Source organism: Curcuma longa, chromosome 9 (assembly GCF_044706935.1).
Source record: "Curcuma longa cultivar G26 ecotype Majalengka, Jawa Barat chromosome 9, ITB_CL_G26_1.1, whole genome shotgun sequence".
NCBI classification, from domain to species: domain Eukaryota; kingdom Viridiplantae; phylum Streptophyta; class Magnoliopsida; order Zingiberales; family Zingiberaceae; genus Curcuma; species Curcuma longa.
The window spans coordinates 1,066,484-1,092,613 of record NC_133869.1 but is presented as its reverse complement, the minus strand read 5'-3'; the positions used below and the strand labels follow the sequence as shown (position 1 = coordinate 1,092,613).

General features: G+C 35.8%; 1 protein-coding gene across 1 annotated transcript; it reads left to right on the top strand.

Moving 5' to 3' along the window:
- The first annotated feature begins 260 nt into the window (after positions 1-260).
- LOC141835038 (pseudouridine-5'-phosphate glycosidase-like) lies at positions 261-25,013 on the top strand. Its single transcript, XM_074722460.1, has 12 exons — positions 261-498; positions 9,750-9,832; positions 10,601-10,660; positions 20,932-20,992; positions 21,200-21,306; positions 21,783-21,860; positions 22,766-22,811; positions 22,897-23,017; positions 23,756-23,841; positions 24,078-24,161; positions 24,584-24,636; positions 24,725-25,013. Exons 1-11 carry the CDS (start codon positions 261-263, stop codon positions 24,604-24,606), a joined length of 987 nt encoding a protein of 328 aa, XP_074578561.1. The 3' UTR covers positions 24,607-24,636; positions 24,725-25,013.
- Positions 25,014-26,130: the final 1,117 nt, after the last annotated feature.

The window sequence follows — 26,130 nt, the reverse complement described above, 5'->3', positions numbered from 1 at the left end:
ACTATCAGAAACTGCATAAGCAGTAAACTCATCCAATCCATCTTCGTTCTCGTGTTTTCTCAGTTGGGTGTCAATCCAACTGCCGAATTCAACAATTTGAATGTCGAAAATCCCTTTAGAAGCTCAAACCCAGCTGTAGGTGTTGTCTGCTCGCGTCCCAGCTCTGAAAACCGAAGAAAAACCCTTTCCCAGGCAATTGAACTCGGTACACAGCAGATGCTGAGTTGCAATCTGCAATTTCCCTCCTTATTCCTGCGCTGATGGGTTTGCTGAAGGCTTGGACGTGTTTCGCGAGCTTCGGAGGACCCCTCGTCGACACGCGGATTCGATTTGTGCAGCAATTCGCCGGAGGCGCCAGGAACAGAGGAATGCTAGCGGCGGAGAAACCCTCGCCGTCACCGAGCTTCCAGCTGCCGATTATACCCAAAGGACCGGTTCCAGCTTCCTCAAGGATCCAGAAGCACGATAAAATTGGAAGAAAAGGACGGGAGCTCGCTGGTTGGTACGCTCCTCAGCAGAGAAGCGCTGTCGCGGGGACGAAGCACAGTGTCGGGTGGCTCATTGTTCATTCCCTAAGTTTTGCCTTTAATACTGCTGATTAATCAATCAATCTCAGCCATTGATTCCTGATTCAACGGTGCAGGCTTGATCTGGGGTTTAGGGCAGCTTAGGATTTCCAAAAAAATCAGGGATTTTGATCGGGCTCGATCTGAGTCATGTCCTCCATGTTGGCTTGATCGGTTTGGCAATTTTGACTTGAGTTGACCACGGTTTAGCTTGAGTTGGGGTCCGGTTCGAGCCCTAAAATCAATTCAAACCAAATTAATGCAAAAATTGCCATAAAATCATGAAAATTAGAATCAAGCCTCAGATTATGCAATATAGAACAATTAAGATCAAATCGATCCATTCCATAATTTATTTTCATATAAAAGCCCAAAATTGAATCGATTAAAATGCATAAAACCCTAGCTCATCAGTCAAAACTCCTCTGACTTTCCCATCAGCCTCTTTACAAAGTGTGTCGCTTCTTTGGGTGTCATTTTAGACTGCATGCACCTATAGATTTAATTAGCCAACGTCTCACAAAACACCTAAGGTATAACTTAATTGTGTATTTAGAAACTTAGAAATGTGTGAGATGTATAGGGTTAGAGCTTGGATTTTAGATGTTTATGTTAATGCATCAACATGAATCTAGACTAAAAATTTAAATATTTATCAAATTAAGTAATCCCCAAGTTGACAGTAAATATTTCATAATTATGAAGCTGGAAACTTTTACTTAACTGACTAATAAGTTGAAGACTTCTATTCTTGTGGATAGATAGTTGAGATAGAGTTGGACATATTAAAAAGATTTTTAAAATATGTTTTTGATAAAAACATATGTTTGTATGCTTACTTTATTGAAGTATTATGAACCTAAAATAAATTTGAAAATTTTAGATAAATTTTTATGAAAAAATATTATGAAAAGTCATGTTAACCTCTTGGTCACCTGGATCCACTCCAGGCGCCTGGACACAATTGTTAAACGAGTCTAACTAGGGTAGTTGAGGTCCTGATCGATCGGGAGTAACCTAGTTGCCTGACCTGCACTAGCCGAAATAAATGGTAATTATTACAGTGGTAAAAATTAGGCACCCTAGGCGCCCGGGTGACCCATAGTCGCCTGCATGATATTTGACCAGGCAACTCGGATAAGACCTTCTCGATCGACAACAAGCCCTACGGTCACTCGGAGAACCTTTATATAGGCGGTCGTGATCCCAGCCGTTGAAATCAAAACCAAAACCTTCAATTCCTCATTGTAAAATTCATTTTTTTCGAATCCTTTTTCACGTCCTAGGTAACGAATCGATTTTTTTTCAAGATTTCTTGACTTACATTTTCGGTTTCGAAGTACCTTTTCACGACATCCTAGGTAACGAATCTAAAATTGATTTTTTTTCAAGTTATTTCATTCTTGAAATTTAATGTTGTTACTTAAGGAATATTTTATTGTGTTAGATAAAAACGTAGAGTGACTAAGGCTAGTGCCTCTCAGTTTCCATTTAGGGACTTCAAGTTTCCATCTGAGGACTTTAGGATTAGATTTTCTCAGTTTACCTATGTTCTTATGTCCTCTAGATATTTGAGTAGGAAAATTTTTCACTGACATTACCTAGATATCACGGAGATCATAGCTTACTATGGTCTTTCCACCCTTGTTTATTGCAACCAGGCAGTAAACCTTATCTATGTGCCCAGTTCTACAACAACCTAGTACAGATTAATGACTTTTCCTATATCTAGAGTTGAGGGTGGAAAAATTAGAAACATTTTATTGTTTTCTTGCCTTTAACCACTCTACCATTTGTTGATCCTCACTTTGCTCTCACATTGGACCACATTTACGCATACTTCTTTGGTGGTGCATGGGTTTCTACTCACCAACTTTAGTGTGTAGCTTAGAGCCGTAGACTATGCTTTGCTTAAGGTTCTAGTGTCATGTATCTTACCTATTAACACTAGAGACCTAGCCTCCATGCATCCATTTCACTCTTTTCTTCTCTACGCCGACATAAGTATGACTTAAACCTTAGTCTACAGATCTTCAGGTCCATTATCTATCTATCGCTACGAGTCGTTGGATCCACATGCCTTATTGTGTCACATCTTGACTTTTATCTTCTTATCCCTAGGGATTGATGTTACTCAAGGTAACATCAAACCTCTATTTGAGTTTGACATCATAGGGGTTAGACAATTTAGTTTGACTAAGATGAAAGTTATGGATGGTATCCTAGTTTGGAAGCAAGGGGGCCACCAACACCAAAATCGTCACTTCAAACACCAGATATTGATGAGATTATGGCTGAGTTCACCAGAGACCAGTTACTAGCACCTCCAGCAGCTCTAGCATCTCCACCTGCCTTGACTTTAGAGGACTGAGTGATCCTACTTCAGGATACTGTCACTTAGGGATTTTAGCATGTAGATGCTCAACTGAAGGAGCTGATGGATGTGTTTTGAGCCCAACACATGAGTCACCTCCTCTTTTTGACTAGATCAACTTAGCTATGAATGTATTTGTTTCTGAACTTGTTGATTTCTTGGGCCTGTAGTATTTGATTCGTTTTGTTTTTGACTTACTATGCTTTTGACTTGATGTTTGACTTATATTTGACTTGCTTAGTTGACTTATTTTGACTCTTTTTCATTTACTTTAGTCTATGTTTAGTCTTCTTCAGTCTGCTATATATGCTTATTTTTATGATTGAGTTCAATTTTTTTTTTATCAAAAGCATTCTCTTCCAAATTGAATTTTTATGAATGAAAAAGGAAAAAATATTTAAAAAATTAAAATATCTCAAAGGAGGTATAATTAAGGGGGAGAAAAATATGATTATCATGTATTTATTCTATTATGCTTTCTCTAAACTATTTTATAATTATTGTGTTAAAACTAACTTTAATTTAGTTTTCATACGATCAAAAAGAAGAAGATTGTTGATGTTGGAAGCACCACAGTGACTTCAGAGTTTTGATGTATGACTAAGTGTAAAATTAGTTTGTTTGTGAACTAATGATTCTGTATCAAGTGAAGCACTTGATAAGTACGAAGTCCTGATTGAGAACCAGACAATTGACTAAGTTCTAGTAAAGCTAGACAAGTGCGAAGTCTTGATTGAGAACTTTGTAGTTGGTGAAGTCTTGGTTGGGGATCAAACGGAAAAAATCAAGTTGGGAACTAGGCAGAGCAAGTCCAAGCAGAGTCAGTTGGGAATTGAAGTCTCAGTAGAGTAAGTCCAAGCAGAGCCAGTTGAGAGCTGAAGTCTTGGCAAACAAGTCTAAGTGGAGTTAGTCGGAAGTTGAACTTGACAAATCATACTAGATGGGTTAGCTAAGAGTTGAACATCTACCCAAGGTACATGCGAGTGAGAGGGAGTTCAGGCGACTAGCTGAAGATACCTTCTACCGTTGGAGTCGAGGTCTACTAGGTTATTGGAACGAGGAGCGGGGGACCACATCGTCCAGGTGACCTATAAGGATGAGATCTAGCAATCTGGAAAAACAAGTCAAAGATGAAAATTGACATGACTTTAGGCCATCGAATAAAATCAAATTCCCGAACTGGGATCACAGATAGCATTTACTACTGGATAAATGTTGCACGTCAGTAGTCTCCCAAGTGATCGGGGATGATCTAGTCGACCAGGAAGTGTCACATTAGTATTCGAAGAAGACTTATAAAAGGTGCCTCGAGGCAGAGTCTTCATGATTCAATTCTTCTGACACACTACAAGTCTACTCATGCTCTTACTCGCTGTGCTCTTTGGACGCAATTTCGACAATGTGTTGCAACACTGTGCCTCATCTTTCTAAATCTACAACACTAGCGTAACTTTATTATGTTTTTGTTGTTGTAGAATTATATATTGTTGTGCGTTTAATTTTTAGATTATTTTTAAGATTTCTTCACCTCTAAAATCTTTTTAGAAATGAGTTAATCGAAATAAGAATCAATTTATTTAAACCGTGCGTCTTTATTATTTGTGCGGAAACTTTGCATGCTTAGTTAGGCAAAAATATTATTATCAACTTCATTGCGTACTTGAGTTAATTATTTATATTTATTCCGCTGCATTACTATAGTAATTTTGATTTATTTTTAAGTTCGTAAAGTCATCACACTATTCACCCCCTCTATTGTCGAGTTCGATCCTACACATTCCACAATAGCAATCTGTCTTAATCCAAATTTGGTTGCACCATGAATCAACCCCTAACTTGATCAATTTTCTTGAAATCAAATTGACTAATTTCAATACAAACTCGCGATGCAACCTTAATACCAGTCACATGATGCTCTATGAAACGTTATCTTACACCACTCAATAAAAGGAAACCAAATGCTCTTAATCCCAATCATAAGAATATGATGGATCAACTTTCTTTTCTAGCCATCATGAGAACCTCAATCTGTTAATCTACTCAAGACACCTACTAAGAGCTACACAAGATTAAGTCGAGAATTTGATTAAATATGCATATGCTTGAATGATTCTAACTTTTAATGCTTTAATACACCACTAAATCTTAAGTTCTGATACCATGTTGTTACTTCCATCAAGAGCTGAGCCTACTTAGAGGTAAGCTTCGCTCGCTGTGTATGAACTAAAATAATAGCAAAGCAAAATACAAAATACAAAACATAGAAGTTAACTAAATTAAAATGCATACACTACGAATACCATGCAAAATTCTAATATACGATCTGGGTAATTTGGAGGCTAAAATCTCTTCTAGAATATGGGCAAAAAATATTATAGTGCGAATACTTGCAATCCACCTAGTAAAAAATGTATTGTATATAAGGGGTAAACAACTCAACCATTTAGTATGTAATATATTATATATACATATAGGTGAATGATCCACAATTCATTAAGTACAGAATGCATCATCGAAATATATAGAGGGTGAGCATCACACAATTCTCCAACAAATTAAATGCACCTCACATAAAGAATGCATTGCATATAAAATGATTGAAGCCTACATAATGCATGAAAGGGCCTAAGGCCTTTTTGGAGCACGAAACCAAAGCTCTATAATAAGCAATAACTACTTAGACATTTTAGTCCATTATAATTCTCGAGGTAATTCAACTACCTTATGTAGAATGGTTTGTCTTATTTATTATTTTATCATCAACAAGTGACAAAGCAACAAACTAAAATAGATATACAAATAAAGTATAAAAAGGCAAGTAATATAAAAAAACGTATTAAGCAAAAAGAATACAGCCAATTCTAAAAACAATTTGCTTTTCAAACATCTTCATAATTGATCTCATATCATTTAATTATATATAATTAATCATCTACACAATAAATTTGAAAGAAACAAGTAGGAAACTTCCATTTCTAATGAAGAAATTTATTTCGATACTTGATCGACCACTTGAGACACTTTATGATTATCCATAATTTAGTAGAAACATTGGCTCTAACTCAACACCAGTGAAAAAGAAATCACAAGAAAGGAGATCATTGTGCTCTTAATTAACTTCGAGAAGGGAATGGGCAAATTAAATTCCATATCTTGAGGATCATAACATCCTACCAGAGGGATCCATTATACTAAGCGAATCCTAAATTAACATAACATATTGTTAAATTATACTAAAATACAACCTAACTCGCAAACATTAATGGATCAAGACTCTTATAGAAAATATTGTATAATATGATATCTATTAGGTGTGTCATAGCATCAACCTCTAAAATTAAATTAGCACCTAAAATATGTGACAAGGAATTAAGAAGGCTCACCATAGAATAAATTAGCTTGGTCATAGTTGACGATCGAGCCTATTCTTTAGTGAACATCTGATTGTAGAATCTTGATTAGGAGAGGTTTTTGTTGTAATGGATTGCTAATATTTGATTGGAGATTTTTGGGAACACCCTCTAATCTAATGGATTGGCAACATCTGATTCCAAATCTTGATGAAGAGAGCAAGGTTTTTGCTGAATCAGTGTTGAAAACGTAACCACTAATCATGCTGTTCCAAACTTGCATGGTTTTACACTTTTGATCAAAAATCTATTATTGCAATTGTAGCCTATATTATTGACAATGATATAGATCCTTCTTTGGGACCCCGTACTGATAGGAGCTTTGTGCATCGGGCTGCTCGTTTTTTACTATATTATTGATGTATACACTCACATGAAACTTGCCGTGCTTATAACTCAATGGAGTAGAGTTGTGGTTAATCTAAGTACTATGGCTTAATGGATCGAGGTTCGCTAGCAATCGGAGAAAGATGGTATGGGACATCCAAGGGTTGTAGGAGGAGCTACGAAGGTGAACGAGTTAAGGGTGACATGAGAATCAAGTCGAGGGTTTAGTGCATCTAAGGGATCTAAGACCTTATAGGAGATGACTGACAAAATGAAGCTGTAGCAATTTTGATGTAGCAGGAAGAAGGCGAACTACATGTCGATTTCTGAATCATGTGTAGGGAATAGGGGTGGTATATCGTACCGTACCAAAAATTTTATATCATACTATATTGAAAATTTCGGTATTTGAAAAATATATACTGATACCGTATCGAAATTTCGATATACTAATTTTTGGTATAGTTAAATTCTACACCGTTCATATCAAAATTGTTCGGTATTTTTGTATTTTCGATATATTAAAATTATAAAAGAAAAAATATATATATATGCCCAATTGCCCACCGAAATTGTTTGGTATTCATTTATTTCGATATATACCAATGATAAATATGCTCTTATATAATATAGCAAAGATAAATAAGACTAATGATAACTTCTTTTATAGATTGGCTTAAGAAAAATATAAAAATAAATATTTTAAATACAAAAAACATAATAGAGATGGGGTTATAATTATTTTCTATCAAATAAAAAATATTAATTGATTCTAAATTACTAAATCATATAAATAAATTTTAAAATTTATTATAAACATAAAAATCTTAATTTTTTTTAAACTTATTTCTCCTTTAATTCTAAATTATAGTAGTTTGTCAAAAAAGATCATCATAAGTCACAGTGGTATTTGAAATCCAACACTACATCAAGGAACTGTATCGAAATACCGAAATAGTATATAAAAGAATTTATTTGGTATTTCGGTATATACTGAAATACTGAAAAATAGTAAATCTCATACTGATACCGAAAAATTAGGTACGGTATAATACCATACCGAAATTTTTAATATATCGAAGTTTTCGGCATGAACGGTATATATCGATATGGTATGTACGGTATATCGATATTTTCAGTATTTTCCCCACCCCTAGTAGGGAGAGGAGTTGGTGCATTGAGTTAAAAGGGAAGGAATATTGGTTTTAAATAAGGAATAAATCCCTAAACTAATTGTTGAACCAAAATTCAATACCATAAAGAACCCAATTTGAGCCCTAACTGAGACTAACATTAAATCTGACTCAAGCTCCCAAAATACTCCCATTGAAGATTCCATTCAGCCTAAAATCAGTTTTTTGTTCAGATCTAGCATGATCAACTTAGCTCCAACTCAAACACAACTCAAGAATCAAGATGAATGCACTTGTATTTAACCACAATCTTAGAAAATCACTCCAAAGTAAATTAACTGTTGCAAATAAATAAATAAAATCATTCACCATCTCTATTGAATCTCAAATATAGTTTATTTTATGAAATTTCCCATTTTCTAAATTTCTCAAAAATAACAATATGGACATTGGCAAACCCCTAGACCTAGACCTACTAATGTGGGACTAAACCCACTATACCAATAATCATGTTAATCTAATACTCCTAACAATTTCCAAACATCAAAGGCTAGTTGACGTTGATTTAATGTTTCTATATTGTGGTAAGCTACAATGTTTTTTTAGTTATTGGTAGGGGTGATCAAAGAAGAAGATTACAATGAAGTAAATGATTGGTTCCCCAAAGGCCAATTCACTTTTAACTCATCTGGAGACATCATTTTTAGTGGAGGAGAATGATGCAATAAAATAAATATTCTTAGAACAAACCAATCCGATAAAATAAATTGGAACTTAATTTGTTCTTTTCAATTCAATTTTGTTTATACTTGAGAATAATTTTATTTCTACTTTTACTTTTCTAGCAAACATAGTCTATTTTGTCCTCATTCGATCAGGTAAATTGTAAGGCTTAAAAAGGTTCCATCTCATTGTTCTTATCAAGTAAGAAATAACAGAATTTTTTATTTGGAGATTTTCTTATTTCCTCCTGGGATCGCCAATTGAGGCACACAGATCCTTGAGATGGCCAACTAAGGCACATGGATTTTGCTCATGCCACATTGGTTAGCCAACTAAATTCCAGGTTGTGCTTTATTGATAGTCCCAATTTGACCATATGCTGTGGTATTGTTGGAGAAACATAATACTGAGAGTACTGGTAAGGCATCATTGGACAATGGACACAACTGTAACCTGAAAGCTTTGCGAAACTCTATGGGTGCTTCTGATCCTACCTAACTTTAGCCAGGTTCTATTGTCTGCTCTAAACTTGTGGTAAGCAGATTTGTCCATTTTTCCAGAAATTTGTAGTTCAATTGGTACAATTGATTGAAATTTAAAACTTGCAAATATGTAATTGACCCAATCAGCTTAGCCAAATGTTTAGCCATGTTCCGTCTACAACATGCAGGTCTCCATTTTCTAAAAATTTGGTAGTTTGATATGTATATTGGATTTGAATATAAAACTTGCAAATATGCAAATGATTCAATTAGATGCTTCATGACTTACATTTTTACCTCATAAGTTGTGTTTGAATCAGGAATTCAGGACAGAGCTTGCCATTTTTGCTATTCTAAAGCATCTTCAGTTTGTTGTACTCGAATTTAAACAACTTGTCACCACTTTGGTTCAATTTGTTAGGGCCAAGCTTTTTCTCAGCTGCATAAATTCTTTTATCAATCTGACTTGTGATATTTGATTTGTATTTTCAAGATCCTGTGGCACAAACCTAAGCATCTATAGATTGATTTCATCTTACTTTTCTTGTTATTGTTAAACAGTTGCAGCTTCTTGTTGAAAAAATATATGACTTGTTCATGTTTGCTTCCTCATACCTGATTATATATTGTTTAGGTTGACTGAGATGAAGTACCTCATCTGTTCTTTCCTTTTTATTTGTGTCCATTTGACCTGATTCTATCATCAAAAACACAACTGTACTGCTAATTTTTAGGTCTGAATGATGAACAACTAGAAAGGCTGGCAAAGCTTGGAAGCAAAGCTCAGAAAACAGCTCGCAGAGATATCTCTCATGTTGTGAGTGTTCTTGTTCTCAATACAAGTGTAACATAAACTACTCTTGGGAAAGTAAGCAATTTGGCGAGATGAATATTTCTCATGATACTTGACACTCATTATCTGATTATCAAGGTCAAGTTATATGTTGAAAGGTAGATTTGTGTTGCTTGACTAGATTTTCTATTGTGAGGATGTTGGTGTTGTAGGTTCCATGGTCACTTTGGCTTGTTGTCATGAGCCGGGGTGGTTTATTCTTAATCACACTGTTTATGTTCCTACATTTGTCTGCCATGAAAGATGTTGGCTTTCTTGGTGTATGCTTTTATTTCCTTTCGTTTTGTTTCCAGAGTTACATTCTAGATAGTATATGTAAGCTATAGCAATTATTCATAATCCCAAGGGATTGTGATATCTGCTTTGTTGGTGTCCAACCATTTTGCCTCCATTATCTAGCTTATTAATTACTTCAAAATTGGTGAGCAAGCTTGTCTACAATTATTCATTATCTCAGGGATTGTGATATCTGTTTTGTCAGTGTCCAACCATTTTGCCACTGTTATCTTTTGTTATGATTTAAAAAATTTTATTGTCTATTGGCAATACCTTTATGAGATCGTATTTTTGTTATGAAAATTTTATTGGGACATTAGTTCTTATATGCTTTAACACGCGACACTAGGGTTAATCAATTTATACTTAGGTTTATAGGTTTTCAGTTTACAAGCATTTCATGTTGAATATTTTACTTTAGCATTTTCTTTAGTTTTCTAACTCATAACTTAACAGGTTGCATTTGGTGGTAATGGCGCGACAACAGTGTCTGCAACAATGTTTTTTGCTTCAAAGGTATTTTGTAGTGATTGCTTTATCTCTCTACCAACTGTTTCCTTACATATTCTTGGTGAGAGTGCAAGAGAAAGGAATGTAATTATGATTCCTCAAGATAAAATGAGTTTGCCATTTCTAAGTGTTCTCATGTTTCGAAATATGTCAACTTTTACTGCTTCCCACGCTTCTAATTATTGGGTTTCTTTTGAGAATTTTAGGTTTAAATCCTACTCAACGAATCAAGGTTTTAAGTTGGTTATCAGTTATGAATCTCCTTGTCCCTCTTGAGATTCTCTATATGCAACCTTTCTTATTATTTGGCTAATTGTTTGATAGTTTTCCAATCTCTCATAGGTTCACACTTGCAAAACTTTTCTTGCAATCTCATTTGCATGTGAGCACAAGCACTATGTCTAAGTTAGTAATTCTTTCTTGCTGGTTAGATGGTTGAGGTCTAGCAGCATATTTTACACCATGCATTAGCCAATTGTAGAGAACCTTATTGATTGAATGTTTGACAGTGATGGAAATCCAGGTAGCTTAAGGTTTGATTGGATGCTTGACAAGGATGAAGTCCTATAGGAGTGGCCTCTCGGCAGTTGAGGGAAGTCTTGGCCAGTCAAGGCTGATCTTAGTCTAGATGAACGAAAGTTTTAGGAGGATGAGATCTATCGGATACTGTGCTATGGATGACGTTCCAGAGAAATGCTCTGTAAGTATTGATAGTCTTGGTAAGTCGAGGTTGATTTGTATTAGGCAGATAAAGAAGTTCTGAAGATATGGTTTCTTGGCAGGACGATGATTCATCCTTAGAGTATCGTATAGGAATTTAGTTGACTAATGGTTGAGTCAACTAGTCAGTCAACTCTAGCTAATTTGCCAACGAATAAAATATTTTTGTTCAGGACTTAGTCAATTGGATAGTCGATGGATGCACGATGAATCAATAGATATGGGAGATTAGTTAACTACTGCTACAGATGAAATCTAGGAAGGAGCCACTGATTGGGTAAGACAATGGTCGAATTCTTTAGATGCTACAATGGATTAGTCGATTGATTGACAGATTCCCAACATGGGCTCTATAAAGGGGCTTTAAGAGGGAGTTTTTTGGAACTAATTCTTGAGAGTGTTGTTGCATTTTTGAGCCATCCTTGAGCAATTCTAAAGAGAAAGAAAGCAAACCAAAGAGAAAGCACTATTGTTGTAATCTTTAATTTGTTTTCTCTTCTTTTGTATCCTCTTGTTGTTTTGGTATAAGAGCAGATAATTATAAGAGGCTTCTTCATCTTTGGAAGGGATTTGTGAAGAGAAAAATGGAGGGATTTTGGAAGTGATCCATAGACTAATCATATACGATGGATTAGCAGTCGAGACCTACTTGAACCATGTAAAATCACTTTGTATTATATCGTGTTTTTTTTTGTCTTTTGTGTTTATTCGCTGTGTACTAATCCTTTGTAGACATGAGCATGTTCACCTCTACCTCTAACCGCATTTCATGATCCCACAAAGTATGTATCTTCCAAACTTACAAAAACGATATCTGACTTCCTGGCAATGGAATTGAGCAACTTGATATATCTAAGCCACATGACCAAAGTGCCTAATCCTTTGGGTAGTAAATTCGCTTAGGCCTTTTGAGCCAATATAAATTGAGCGTAGACAAGTTATTGTTTTAGACTTGATTATACAATTTAACAACTTGATAATATACCTAGCCACATGGATAAAGTGCCTAAACCTACTTAATGGTAGTAAACTCATTCAGGCCTTATGAGTCAATACAACATGAGATTAAAAAAAGGATAAATCAGTGCATGAAACTCCTGCCAACACAAGATCTTAGAAAAGAGTCGGGCTGCATTAGACCTGTTGTACGCAGCCTTACCCTGCATTGCAAGAGGTTGTTTCCGCGATTTGAATCCATGACCACAAGGTCACATGATATTTAATATGGGATTAAATGGGGTACAAATACACGTTATTGGTTTAGTTCATCATTTTGGTAATGATATTTTTTTAACTATAACAAATCTAGTTTTGGGTTTAGTGAGTAAATTCAATAAGAAGTGGTTTTGCCTATGACCTTGGAGTCATCATGTAGCCTCAAATGTGATCCAACTAGGATTTTTTTTGCCTTTTTTGGGCTGCTTGTTACACTTTGGTATTATTATGGATGTGAAGCCTTAATGGAGAATTATGACATTTTAATTTAGTGTACCATGTTGCACTCGTGCTGAATAATTTTGATGAGTAAACTAATGCAAACTTGTGTTTTTAATATGTTTTTTTGATAAAAGGTAAATATGTATATCATTAAAAATGCACAAAACATACAAGTGACCATGGACCCTTACTCATGTTATGTCTGATGAAATATCAGATTTGAGTAGACATCCAAGGTATGGTGTACATGTGTTATCATGAGTACCAGCTCTCCATCTAAGTGATCACTATCAATCAAACGAATATATTGTGGCCTCCTACCTGTCATGGATGACAAGGCGTTAGGCCGCCCTCTGTCATCCATGTCCTTTGGTCACCTCTTGTGTCTATAGCTGCCTCCAGTATGTACTTGTCTCCAATGCCACCCATAGTCATCAAGTTGGCCTAACAAGTGTCTGGTCAGCTAGTGAAGGTACTCCCATGTGTCTCATTTGCCTCTACCCTCTTGTCAATCCATCATCCATCCTCTATGCCCCCGCGCCCTCTAGGCTCCAAAGTAGTGGTAGAGCTGAGTGATATCTCAATACACGTGTCTCTGACGTAGCATGGTGACGTCGCATATGATATCGGAGGTCCTCTTGCCTGTATGTGGTCGGTAGTGTCTCATCCTCCATTGGCAAGTGGGGCATCTCGTGTCGTCTCTGCAGCCTCAATCTCTTTGACCCTCCTCCACTACTACCTGATCTACGTGTGAGGTAATCTAGCAATAGCTGGTGAATGTGTACTCCTGCATCTCCGCCCTCTCCATGTCCTACAGGCATAATGTCGAGGATAGCTCAGTGTAGTGAATCAATATGGCTGCTCATCCACAACGACGACCATATCGCCGTTAGGATAGCAATCCTTGCCAGTCATCCATGAGGTATCGTGCTGATATGGCAAGGTCATGTCTCATGTCAAGATGGTGGTCCTCTCCCCCGTATGTCTCATAGCCCCCATCGTCTAATGAGTATCTCCCGTCATCTCTGCTACCTCCATCTCTACAAATGTTGGCTGATCAATCCATGCCTCTAGTGTCTCCAACTCTAGCAAAGTGCAGATTTTTTTTTAGCCTTATAGGCTTATGAAGTTAATGCATGAGTTCTCCCATCAAACTAGGTAATATGTTACTGCACATTCGTAATGTTTAACTACCATAGAATTGTGTAATTAGCATAATTGATGCTACACGTCCAGGTTGGCATACCAATTTTTGTTACTGGGGGGGTTGGAGGAGTACATAGACATGCAGAAACAAGTAAGACCCCCTTCATGTCTTGGAACTTTTTTCTTTGGGCGGTTCTGATATTGTTGCAAGGACTCATGTTCTTGCTATTTGTTGTATAACTATACTTTATTGGTAGCAACTATTTCTGACAAATTAATTACAATTTTTGTTTCTCTGTGATCTTTCGATATGTTGCAGTTCATATTATCTAATTTATTTGATCTTTGGATATGCAGCAATGGATATATCATCTGATCTAACTGAACTTGGCAAAACTCCGATGGCAGTCATTTCAGCTGGGGTAAAGTCCATATTAGATATTCCCAGAACCCTTGAATACCTGGTATGGCAGCATTGCCCATTATAAGGGAAATACTACATGTGATATGTTTAAAATTTCAACACAACACATGCAAACCTGATACATGAATGCTTTGCCATGTAAAAAACTTAGTTATATTCTATCTACTGTTGGCTGAGGCATATGAGAATATAAGAATCACTCATGTTTTCTGCAATAATTTGACTTCAAGTTGGCCCATCATACACAGTTCTTATTTTATTTCTACACTTCAAACTATAAGTAAGCACTAATTGTAATTTGAGCTCTTTCTGAGATTTAAACACACCCTTAGAATAATCAACATTGCCCGGACACCTAGATTCTAGAAAAATAAATGCCCCCACGAGTGTGGTGCAGTGTTAAAGTACTCAGAGAAGCAAATAAGACGATCAGAGTTCGACTCCCAATATGGATGAATATTCTGGAGGTCAATTTTTGAGTGTACATAAGCTGTGTTCCGGACAAAAAGGGAAGGTCGTCTATCGTTAGGATTAGTTGAGCGAAGCTCGGACATCTGGATTATAAAAAAAAAGGGACAAAATGACATTATGTAAGCCTAGCTGTTTATACAACCCCCCCCCCCCCCCCCCCCCCCCCCCCCACCCTTTAAACACACCTTTTTGTTTTTTTAATATATGTGGTGTTTTCTTGACCATAAAAAAACTATTTTATGTAGGAAACTCAAGGAGTGACAGTTGCTGCCTACCAGTCCAATGACTTTCCTGCATTTTATAGTGGAAATAGTGGATGTAAGGTATCTCTTAGTTTCTTTTCAAAATTTATCTTGTAGCAGTCGATACTTCATAATGGCAGTTGCAGATTTAGATTTTTAGTGGATAGATATTGCATTATGTAATAAAAAAAGCTAACAACAATGCTTATATCCTCAAAAAATTATAGCTTTTGCATTCCAAGTTATGCTAACTATTTCAGACAATGTGTCAAAGAAACTATCTAACTAGTGGTTACTTTCGGGTTTAATTTATTGTATACTAAAGATTAGATTATCATATTCATACATACATTATAAAAGAAATAAAGATCGTACCCTTGACTTATAGACCAATCCTGGATGCACTAACCATCCAAACGACAGAGCATGTGCATAATCTGGTAATTGATTGTGAGTAGAACAGAAGCTAATAAAACTTGTCTAAAGGTTTACATTTGCGTTCAAGGCTACTTGTGTTTTGATTTTCTATTTGTGGGGATTTTGCCAATAAGTTTCTGCTATTTTTCAATTTTAGTTGGACTAGTCTTAGGTGGCATGGAAGATAACCTAAATAGCTTAAACATTATGCATAAATGTGTTCTACAGCATTGATTTATTATAGTCGAAGTTAAAGCAACCAGGAAACTAGATGAAAGCAAGGTCTTTCAATACTGCTTCAGCAAATTGCATCAGTTTCAACATCTTGTTTTATGATACACTTGGTACATACCGGTCATGTTTGTCATCTGGTATTGTCATTTATCGCATTATATGGGCAATATCTCCACCTTATTAACACACGGAATATCAGAATTATAGCTGTGCATTTGAAGCCATTTCATGTTCACTGTCATCGATAAGTATTTTTACCATTCCAAAGTTCTAGCTGCAAATAAGCAAATTACAGATGCACCATTTTTTTGTACCTTCAATATTTATATGCTTAATCCAGGTACCTTGTCGTCTTGATACTCCAGAACAGTGTGCTAGGCTCATATGTAAGTCAAATTAGTTTTTTTCCTTTTTTCCTTGGACTTCAATTTGTAGTGTAGTTCTCATTATTCTTCTTTCGAGGAACTCAGATGCAAACATTAAATTAGGACTTGGAAGTGGAATGCTAATTGCTGTCCCTGTCCCAGAAGAACATGTTGCTACAAGAAATGTCATCGAATCTGCAATTAAAAAAGCATTAGAAGAAGCCAAGTAAGGCTGGTATCTCTAATGAACACTTAATTTTCCCAAAGTTTTAAAGTTATTTTCAGTTCATTTTCTTCTGTTCATACTTGTGATAGATATTTACCAATTGGATGTGTTTAACTGTCAACTGTTTCCCTCTAAATAGGGTTGTGCCATTGCTCTGGTGCTCCCTCCCCATATAAAATTTTCCAGACATTGAAGTCATTTTTATATCCATTCAAGATGAACTTTTCCAAACAAATCATTATTTTTGGTTGAGAATATAACAATTACACTCCAATGATTTTTTTAAAAGAAAAAGAAAATCCAGAGGATGATTTCATTGTGGGATTCATGTGAAAAAGAACATGAGGCAGACACGTTTATTGATTTCATCCAATGATGCTGAGAGGTTGTGCATAAGCTACTCCTAATCTTGCTTCTCCATTCTTTTTCAATGTTTTATCATATGTTTTTAGTGTGTCATAAAAGCATATATGTGGAAGATGAAGAAACCAGGGTTGAAAAAGATATGCATTTATATTACATCATACATACTTGCCCATTATTTGCCACTCTTTCATTTTTACTTGCTTACTAACAATTGTATACTTAGCTATTTTTCCTTTGTGAATTATCAATCAAGCTCCTTGGTAATCTACTGCATAGTTTTACTAGATCTATCTTGGGAGCTGGTGGAATATTAACTGAAGTATACATGTCATGTTGTTGGATTTTGTAATATATTTTCTACTTTTGCTACCGCAGGGTAAAGAATGTGGCAGGAAATGCTGCCACGCCTTTTTTGCTTTCTAGAGTCAATGAGTTAACTGGGGGTGCATCACTACTTGCCAGCATCCTTTGCTATAAATTATTTTTTTTCTTGTCATAACTTAATCATTGTCATCTTCCATTCTTTTATGACACTTTAAATCACAAAAATGAATACAACTTCATCCATCGCTACAGTAAGTGGCTAATGGCTTGTTTACTTTAGGTGGATGAAACGTGTTCCTTTCTTTCCCCCTTGCTATTCATCCACCCAAGTTAAAAAGGAAAATAAAAATTATAGCTATCTTCTCCTGGTGTTTTTCCTTAACAAAATTTCAGATATTGCACTTGTAAAGAATAATGCATTGATAGGTGCAAGAATTGCTGTTGCTCTTGCTGGTCTTCGAAGAAGTCTAAAAAATGGTGAGTTCCGATTTTCACTATACACAATCATAATATTTTCTTTCTCTTTTTGGGTAACTCACTGTAAAGTGTATTGAATCTCTTCTTTATTCCTGAACATTTTATGTACTTTGTACTAATATTGTCATCAATGCAAGTGATTGCATAAGCCTTTATATAGAAATAGACATTTGCTTAAGCACAAGATGTTCATACATAAGTGACGGTACCAATGCCATCCCAATGAATATATTAACACTCCATCCGGTTGGAGGTTGACAAAAGAATGAAATTTAAACCTCATTCACCAAAAACATGATGCATGTTTTCCCCTGCTTTTAATGAAAGCATCATTATCTTTGCAACCGACGAATCATACATGTATATTACTGGCCAGTCTCTTCTTTGCTGAATTATTTTTGATGAAGGTTTCTTCTTTGCAGGTCAACCACGGTCAGCACTATAAGTTCCAGTAGTGCTATCACAGTCAAATGTGGTGAAAATCCATTTTTGTTATTTCTAACGGCATTTTTTGCAATCCATCAACTATCCTTGTGATTCTGATAACATCCTCTCTTTCTCAGCTGAGGCTCTTAATTAAAATGGAACAACTTTTATTGCAAATCTGGATCAGTCATCTGTGCAACTTCGAGGAATAATGTGGCAAGGTGTGCTTTAACAACGTGACATTTATCACAAACTAATAGATTTGAAGAGCTTGAGCTGCTGTGTAACCCAATAATACCTTTGCCAACATGCCATCTTCATTTCTCCCTTTTCAAGTTATGTTTACCTGTTATTACTGGGTTTTGTTTTTTAAAGAATCAATGTAGCATGAAATCTTTAATATTAATTAGGCCAAAATTTCAATAATTCATTAAAATTTGCAATGGTCAACAGAAGCGATTTTTGATAACTTGTATACTTTTATTGGTATTGATTTGCAATCTTTCAGAGCTAGATTTACGAAACTTAGGGACCATACTGATAATAGAGTCCAAAGAGTTAATTTAAACTGTCCTTTATTTTCTTACTAAATTTAATTGAGTGTTTTTGCAATCAGGTAGTGTAAATTGTTAAAATTTAAATAATGATTAACTAACTGGAAACCAGTTTAGTTATACAAAATCGGATGGTTAGGGTGTTTTAATTTTGAGTTTAAAATTTGAATTAAACACATGCATAAAGGTGTACTTTGAATTTCCCCAGTGTTAAAATGAATATTTAGATTTTAAATTAGAAAAATAAAAATAAAAATATTCATCATGGTATTTTTCAATCTTAAACCACCCATTTTGGCTAAAATGTTTAAGTGATTTAACATTTTCTCCAGTGTTTAAGAAGTTTTAAAAAAATAATTTAAGCTTTTACTAATGTCAAAACATCCTCTATTTTACTATCAAGTATCTTTAAAATAGATTGAAATATTTATCTAAATCTTGAACTTCTTAACACACAAATAGTTATTAATATTCTTTTGCAAAAATAAAAGCATATATCAACTACAAATTTCGTCCCTTCTTAGTATATTTTTTTAAACATGTACTTTGTTCTTAATAATCTTACATTGAGTTCTTAGAGGTCTTCAGACAATCTTCGAGTCAAAAGCATATATCAACAAGCCACATGACCAAAGTGCCTAATCCTTTGGGTAGTAAATTCGCTTAGGCCTTTTGAGCCAATATAAATTGAGCATAGACAAGTTATTGTTTTAGACTTGATGATACAATTGAACAACTTGATAATATACCTCAGCCACATAGATAAAGTGCCTAAACCTACTTAATGGTAGTAAATTCATTTAGGCCTTATGAGCCAATATAACATGAGATTAAAAAAAGGATAGACCAGTACACGAAACTCCTACCAATGCAAATCTCAGGGAAGAGTCGGACTACATTAGACCTATAGTACGCAGTCTTACCCTGCATTGTAAGAGGTTGTTTCCGTGACTTGAATCCGTGACCGTAAGGTCACATGACATTTAATATGGGATTAAATGGGGTACAAATACACGTTATTGGTTTAGTTCATCATTTTGGTAATGATATTTTTTAACTATAACAAATCTAGTTTTGGGTTTAGTGAGTAGATTCAACAAGAAGTGGTTTTGCCTATGACCTTGGAGTCACCATTTGGCTCAAATGTCATCCAACTAGGATTTTCTTTTTGCCTTTTTTGGGTTGCATGTTACACTTTGGTATTATTATGGATGTGAAGCCTTAATGGAGAATTATGACATTTTAATTTAGTGTACCATGTTGCACTCATGCTGAATAATTTTGATGAATGAGCTAATGCAAGCTTGTGTTTTTAGTATTTTATTTTTGATGAAAGGTAAATATGTATATCATCAAAATACACAAAACATATAAGTGACCATGGACTCTTACTCATATTATGTCTGATGAAGTATCAGATCTTAGTAGGCATCCAAGGTATAGTGTACATGTGCTATCATGAGTACCAGCTCTCCATCTAAGTGATCACTATCAATCAAACGAACATATCGTGGCCTCTTGCCTATCATGGATGACAAGGCGTTGGGTCGCCCTCTATTGTCCATGTCCTCTAGTCACCTCCTGTATCTATAGCTGCTGCCTTCAGTATGTAGTTGTCTCCAGTGCCACCCATAGTCATCAAGTTGGCCTAATAGGTGTCCGATCAGCTAGTGAAGGTACTCCCATGTGTCTCATCTGCCTCTACCCTCTTGTCAATCCATCATCCATCCTCTATACGCCCGCCTCCTCTAGGCTCCATAGTAGTGGTAGAGCTGAGTGATATCTCGATACATGTGCCTCTGACGTGGCATGGTGACATCGCATATGAAATCGGAGGTCCTCTCACCTGTAAGTGGTCAATAGTGTCTCATCCTCCATTGGCAAGTGGGGCATCTCCTATCGCCTCTGTAGCCTCAATCTCTCTGACCCTCCTCCCCCACTGCTACCTGATCTACATGTGAGGGGATCTAGCAATAGCTGGTGAATGTGTACTCCTACTTCTCCGCTCTCTACATGTCCTTAAGGCATAATGTCGATGATAGCTCAATGTAGTGAATCAATATGCTTGCTCATCCACAGCTATGACCATATTGCCGTTAGGATAACAATCCTTGCCGGTCAGCCATGAGGTATCGTGCTGATGTGGCAAGGCCATGTCTCATGTCAAGATGGTGGTCTTGTCCCCCGTATGTCTCATAGCCTCCATCGTCTAATGAGTATCTCCCGTCATCTCTGCTACCCCCCATCTGACCCTCTACAAATGTTGGATGATCAATCCATGCCTCTAGTGTCTCCAACTCTAGCAATGTGCAGATTTTTTTAGCCTTATAGGCATATGAAGTTAATGCATGAGTTCTCCCATCAAACTAGGTAATATGTTTCTGCACATTCGTAATGTTTAACTACCATAGAATTGTGTAATTAGCATAATTGATGCTACATGTCCAGGTTGGCATACCAGTTTTTGTTACTGGGGGGGTTGGAGGAGTACATAGACATGCAGAAACAAGTAAGACTTCCCTTCATGTCTTGGAACTTTTTTCTTTGTGCGGCTCTGATATTGTAACATAGACTCATGTTCTTGCTATTTGTTGTATAACTATACTTTATTGGTAGCAACTAATTCTGACAAATTAATTACAATTTTTGTTTCTCTGTGATCTTTCGATATGTTGCAGTTCATATTATCTAATTTATTTGATCTTTGGATATGCAGCAATGGATATATCATCTGATCTAACTGAACTTGGCAAAACTCCGATGGCAGTCATTTCAGCTGGGGTAAAGTCCATATTAGATATTCCCAGAACCCTTGAATACCTGGTATGGCAGCATTGCCCATTATAAGGGAAATACTACATGTGATATGTTTAAAATTTCAACACAACACATGCAAACCTGATACATGAATGCTTTGCCATGTAAAAAACTTAGTTATATTCTATCTACTGTTGGCTGAGGCATATGAGAATATAAGAATCACTCATGTTTTCTGCAATAATTTGACTTCAAGTTGCCCATCATACACAGTTCTTATTTTATTTCTACACTTCAAACTATAAGTAAGCACTAATTGTAATTTGAGCTCTTTCTGAGATTTAAACACACCCTTAGAATAATCAACATTGCCCAGACACCTAGATTCTAGAAAAATAAATGCCTCCGGGAGTGTGGTGCAGTGTTAAAGTACTCAGAGAATACCCCCCCCCCCCCCCCCCCCCCCCCCCCCCCCCCAACACACCTTTTGTTTTTTTGATATATGTGGTGTTTTCTTGACCATAAAAAACTATTTTATGTAGGAAACTCAAGGAGTGACAGTTGCTGCCTACCAGTCCAATGACTTCCCTGCATTTTATAGTGGAAATAGTGGATGTAAGGTATCGCTTAGTTTCTTTTCAAAATTTATCTTGTAGCAGTCAATACTTCATAATGGCAGTTGCAGATTTAGATTTTTAGTGGATAGATATTGCATTATGTAATAAAAAAAGCTAACAACAATGCTTATATCCTCAAAAAATTATAGCTTTTGCATTCCAAGTTATGCTAACTATTTCAGACAATGTGTCAAAGAAACTATCTAACTAGTGGTTACTTTCGGGTTTAATTTATTGTATACTAAAGATTATCATATTCATACATACATTATAAAAGAAATAAAGATCGTACCCTTGACTTATAGACCAATCCTGGATGCACTAACCATCCAAACGACAGAGCATGTGCATAATCTGGTAATTGATTGTGAGCAGAACAGAAGCTAATAAAACTTGTCTAAAGGTTTACATTTGCGTTCAAGGCTACATGAGTTTTGATTTTCTATTTGTGGGGACTTTACCAATAAGTTTCTGCTATTTTTCAATTTTAGTTGGACTAGTCTTAGGTGGCATGGAAGCTAACCTAAATAGCTTAAACATTATGCATAAATGTGTTCTAGAGCATTGATTTATTATAGTCGAAGTTAAAACAACCAAGAAACTAGATGAAAGCAAGGTCTTTCAATACTGCTTCAGCAAATTACATCAGTTTCAACATCTTGTTTTATGATACACTTGGTACATACCGGTCATGTTTGTCATCTGGTATTGTCATTTATCACATTATATTGGGAATATCTCCACCTTATTAACACACGGAATATCAGAATTATAGCTGTGCATTTGAAGCCATTTCATGTTCACTATCATCGATAAGTATTTTTACCATTCCAAAGTTCTAGCTGCAAATAAGCAAATTACAGATGCACCATTTTTTTGTACCTTCAATATTTATATGCTTAATCCAGGTACCTTGTCGTCTTGATACTCCAGAACAGTGTGCTAGGCTCATATGTAAGTCAAATTAGTTTTTTTTTCTTTTTTCCTTGGACTTTAATTTGTAGTGTAGTTCTCATTATTCTTCTTTCGAGGAACTCAGATGCAAACATGAAATTAGGACTTGGAAGTGGAATGCTAATTGCTGTCCCTGTCCCAGAAGAACATGTTGCTACAGGAAATATCATCGAATCTGCAATTAAAAAAGCATTAGAAGAAGCAAAGTAAGGCTGCTATCTCTAATGAACACTTAATTTTCCCAAAGTTTTAAAGTTATTTTCAGTTCATTTTCTTCTGTTCATACTTGTAATGTTTGCCAATTGGATGTGTTTGGCTGTGAACTGTTTCCCTCTAAATAGCCTTGTGCCATTGCTCTGGCGCTCCCTCCCCATATAAAAATTTTCCAGACATTGAAGTCATTTTTATATCCATTCAAGATGAACTTTTCCAAACAAATCATTATTTTTGGTTGAGAATATAACAATTATACTCCAATGATTTTTTTTTAAAAAAAAAGAAAATCCAGATGATGATTTCATTGTGGGATTCATGTGAAAAAGAACATGAGGCAGACACGTTTATTGGTTTCATCCAATGATGCTGAGAGGTTGTGCATAAGCTACTCCTAATCTTGCTTCTCCATTCTTTTCCAATGTTTTATCATATGTTTTTAGTGTGTCATAAAAGCATATATGTGGAAGATGAAGAAACCAGGGTTGAAATAGACATGCATTTATATTACATCATACATACTTGCCCATTATTTGCCACTCTTTCATTTTTACTTGCTTACTAACAATTGTATACCTAGCTATTTTTCCTTTGTGAATTATCAATCAAGCTCTTGGTAATCTACTGCATAGTTTTACTAGATCTATTGTGGGAGCTGGTGGAATGTTAACTGAAGTATGCATGTCATGTTGTTGGATTTTGTAATATATTTTCTACTTTTGCTACCGCAGGGTAAAGAATGTGGCAGGAAATGCTGCCACGCCTTTTTTGCTTTCTAGAGTCAATGAGTTAACTGGGGGTGCATCACTACTTGCCAGCATCCTTTGCTATAAATTATTTTTTTTCTTGTCATAACTTAATCATTGCCATCTTCCATTCTTTTATGACACTTTAAATCACTAAAATGAATACAACTTCATCCATCACTACAGTGAGTGGCTAATGGCTTGTTTACTTTAGGTGGATGAACTTGCTATTCATCCACCCAAGTAAAAAAGGAAAATAAAATTTATAGTTATCTTCTCCTTGTGTTTTTCCTTAACAAAATTTCAGATATTGCACTTGTAAAGAATAATGCATTGATAGGTGCAAGAATTGCTGTTGCTCTTGCTGAACTCAGAAGAAGTCTAAAAAATGGTGAGTTCCTATTTTCACTATACACAATCATAATACTTTCTTTTTCTTTTGGGTAACTCACTGTTAACTTTTATTGAATCTCATCTTTATTCCTGAACATTTTATGTACTTTGTACTAATATTGTCATCAATGCAAGTGATTGCATAAGCCTTTATATAGAAATAGACATTTGCTTAAGCACAAGATGTTCATACATAAGTGACGGTACCAATGCCATCCCAATGAATATATTAACACTCCATCCGGTTGGAGGTTGACAAAAGAATGAAATTTAAACCTCATTCACCAAAAACATGATGCATGTTTTCCCCTGCTTTTAATGAAAGCATCATTATCTTTGCAACCGACGAATCATACATGTATATTACTGGCCAGTCTCTTCTTTGCTGAATTATTTTTGATGAAGGTTTCTTCTTTGCAGGTCAACCACGGTCAGCACTATAAGTTCCAGTAGTGCTATCACAGTCAAATGTGGTGAAAATCCATTTTTGTTATTTCTAACGGCATTTTTTGCAATCCATCAACTATCCTTGTGATTCTCATAACATCCTCTCTTTCTCAGCTGAGGCTCTTAATTAAAATGGAACAACTTTTATTGCAAATCTGGATCAGTCATCTGTGCAACTTCGAGGAATAATGTGGCAAGGTGTGCTTTAACAACGTGACATTTATCACAAACTAATAGATTTGAAGAGCTTGAGCTGTTGTGTAACCCAATAATACCTTTGCCAACATGCCATCTTCATTTCTCCCTTTTCAAGTTATGTTTACCTGTTATTACTGGGTTTTGTTTTTTAAAGAATCAATGTAGCATGAAATCTTTAATATTAATTAGGCCAAAATTTCAATAATTCATTAAAATTTGCAATGGTCAACAGAAGCGATTTTTGATAACTTGTATACTTTTATTGGTATTGATTTGCAATCTTTCAGAGCTAGATTTACGAAAATTAGGGACCATACTGATAATAGAGTCCAAAGAGTTAATTTAAACTGTCCTTTATTTTCTTACTAAATTTAATTGAATGTTTTTGCAATCAGGTAGTGTAAATTGTAAAAATTTAAATAATGATTAACTAACTGGAAACCAGTTTAGTTATACAAAATCGGATGGTTAGGGTGTTTCAATTTTGAGTTAAAAATTTGAATTAAACACATGCATAAAGGTATACTTTGAATTTCCCAGTGTTAAAATGAATATTTAGATTTTAAATTAGTCCTTATAGGCTGCGTTTGGAAAACGGGGACAGGACAGAAATACAGAGACAGTTTTGATTTTTTGTCTCTGTCCCCGTTTGGAAATGAGAGACAGATACAAAAAATCAATTTCTGTCTCTGTCTCCGTCGCCAACTGAGCCCTTTTTCTGTCCATTTGAAAATCGGAGACAGCGGATTTTAGACGGAGACAGAAGAAGTTAAATTACCATTTTACCCACAAAACCCTCAGCTAAACCCTCAGCTGTTCGCACCTTCGCACCCCTTCCTCACGCGCCGCCGTTCGCACCTTCGCACCCTCCACCTGACGCGCCGCCGTTCCTCCACCCTCCACCCTCCACCTGGCTCGTCAAAGGAAGGGCACCTTCGCACCCTCAACCCTACACCTGACGCGCCGCCGTTCGCACCCTCCACCTGACGCGCCGCCGTTCGCACCATCCACCCTCCACCTGGCTCGTCGAAGCAGACTTTGGATACGTTCTCGAAGACATGCCGCACTTCAGGGACTACCGGTGAGTCTTGCTCGATCTCTCTTCTTTCTTGATCGTTGTATTCAATTTGGAAGTTTGCAACTTTTCGTTTGATGTGTTATGATCTTGCTTAAGTAATCCGTTTGCTGTTAGTTATTCTTTCAATGTTAGTTCCTATTCGTTCGAACGCAGCCTATGAGGCCCGGTTCTCTTCTACCCTACCCACACCGCCCATCTCTTTCTTCCATTCTTGTCGCAGTTGCTTAGTTTATTGTCTTCTTAT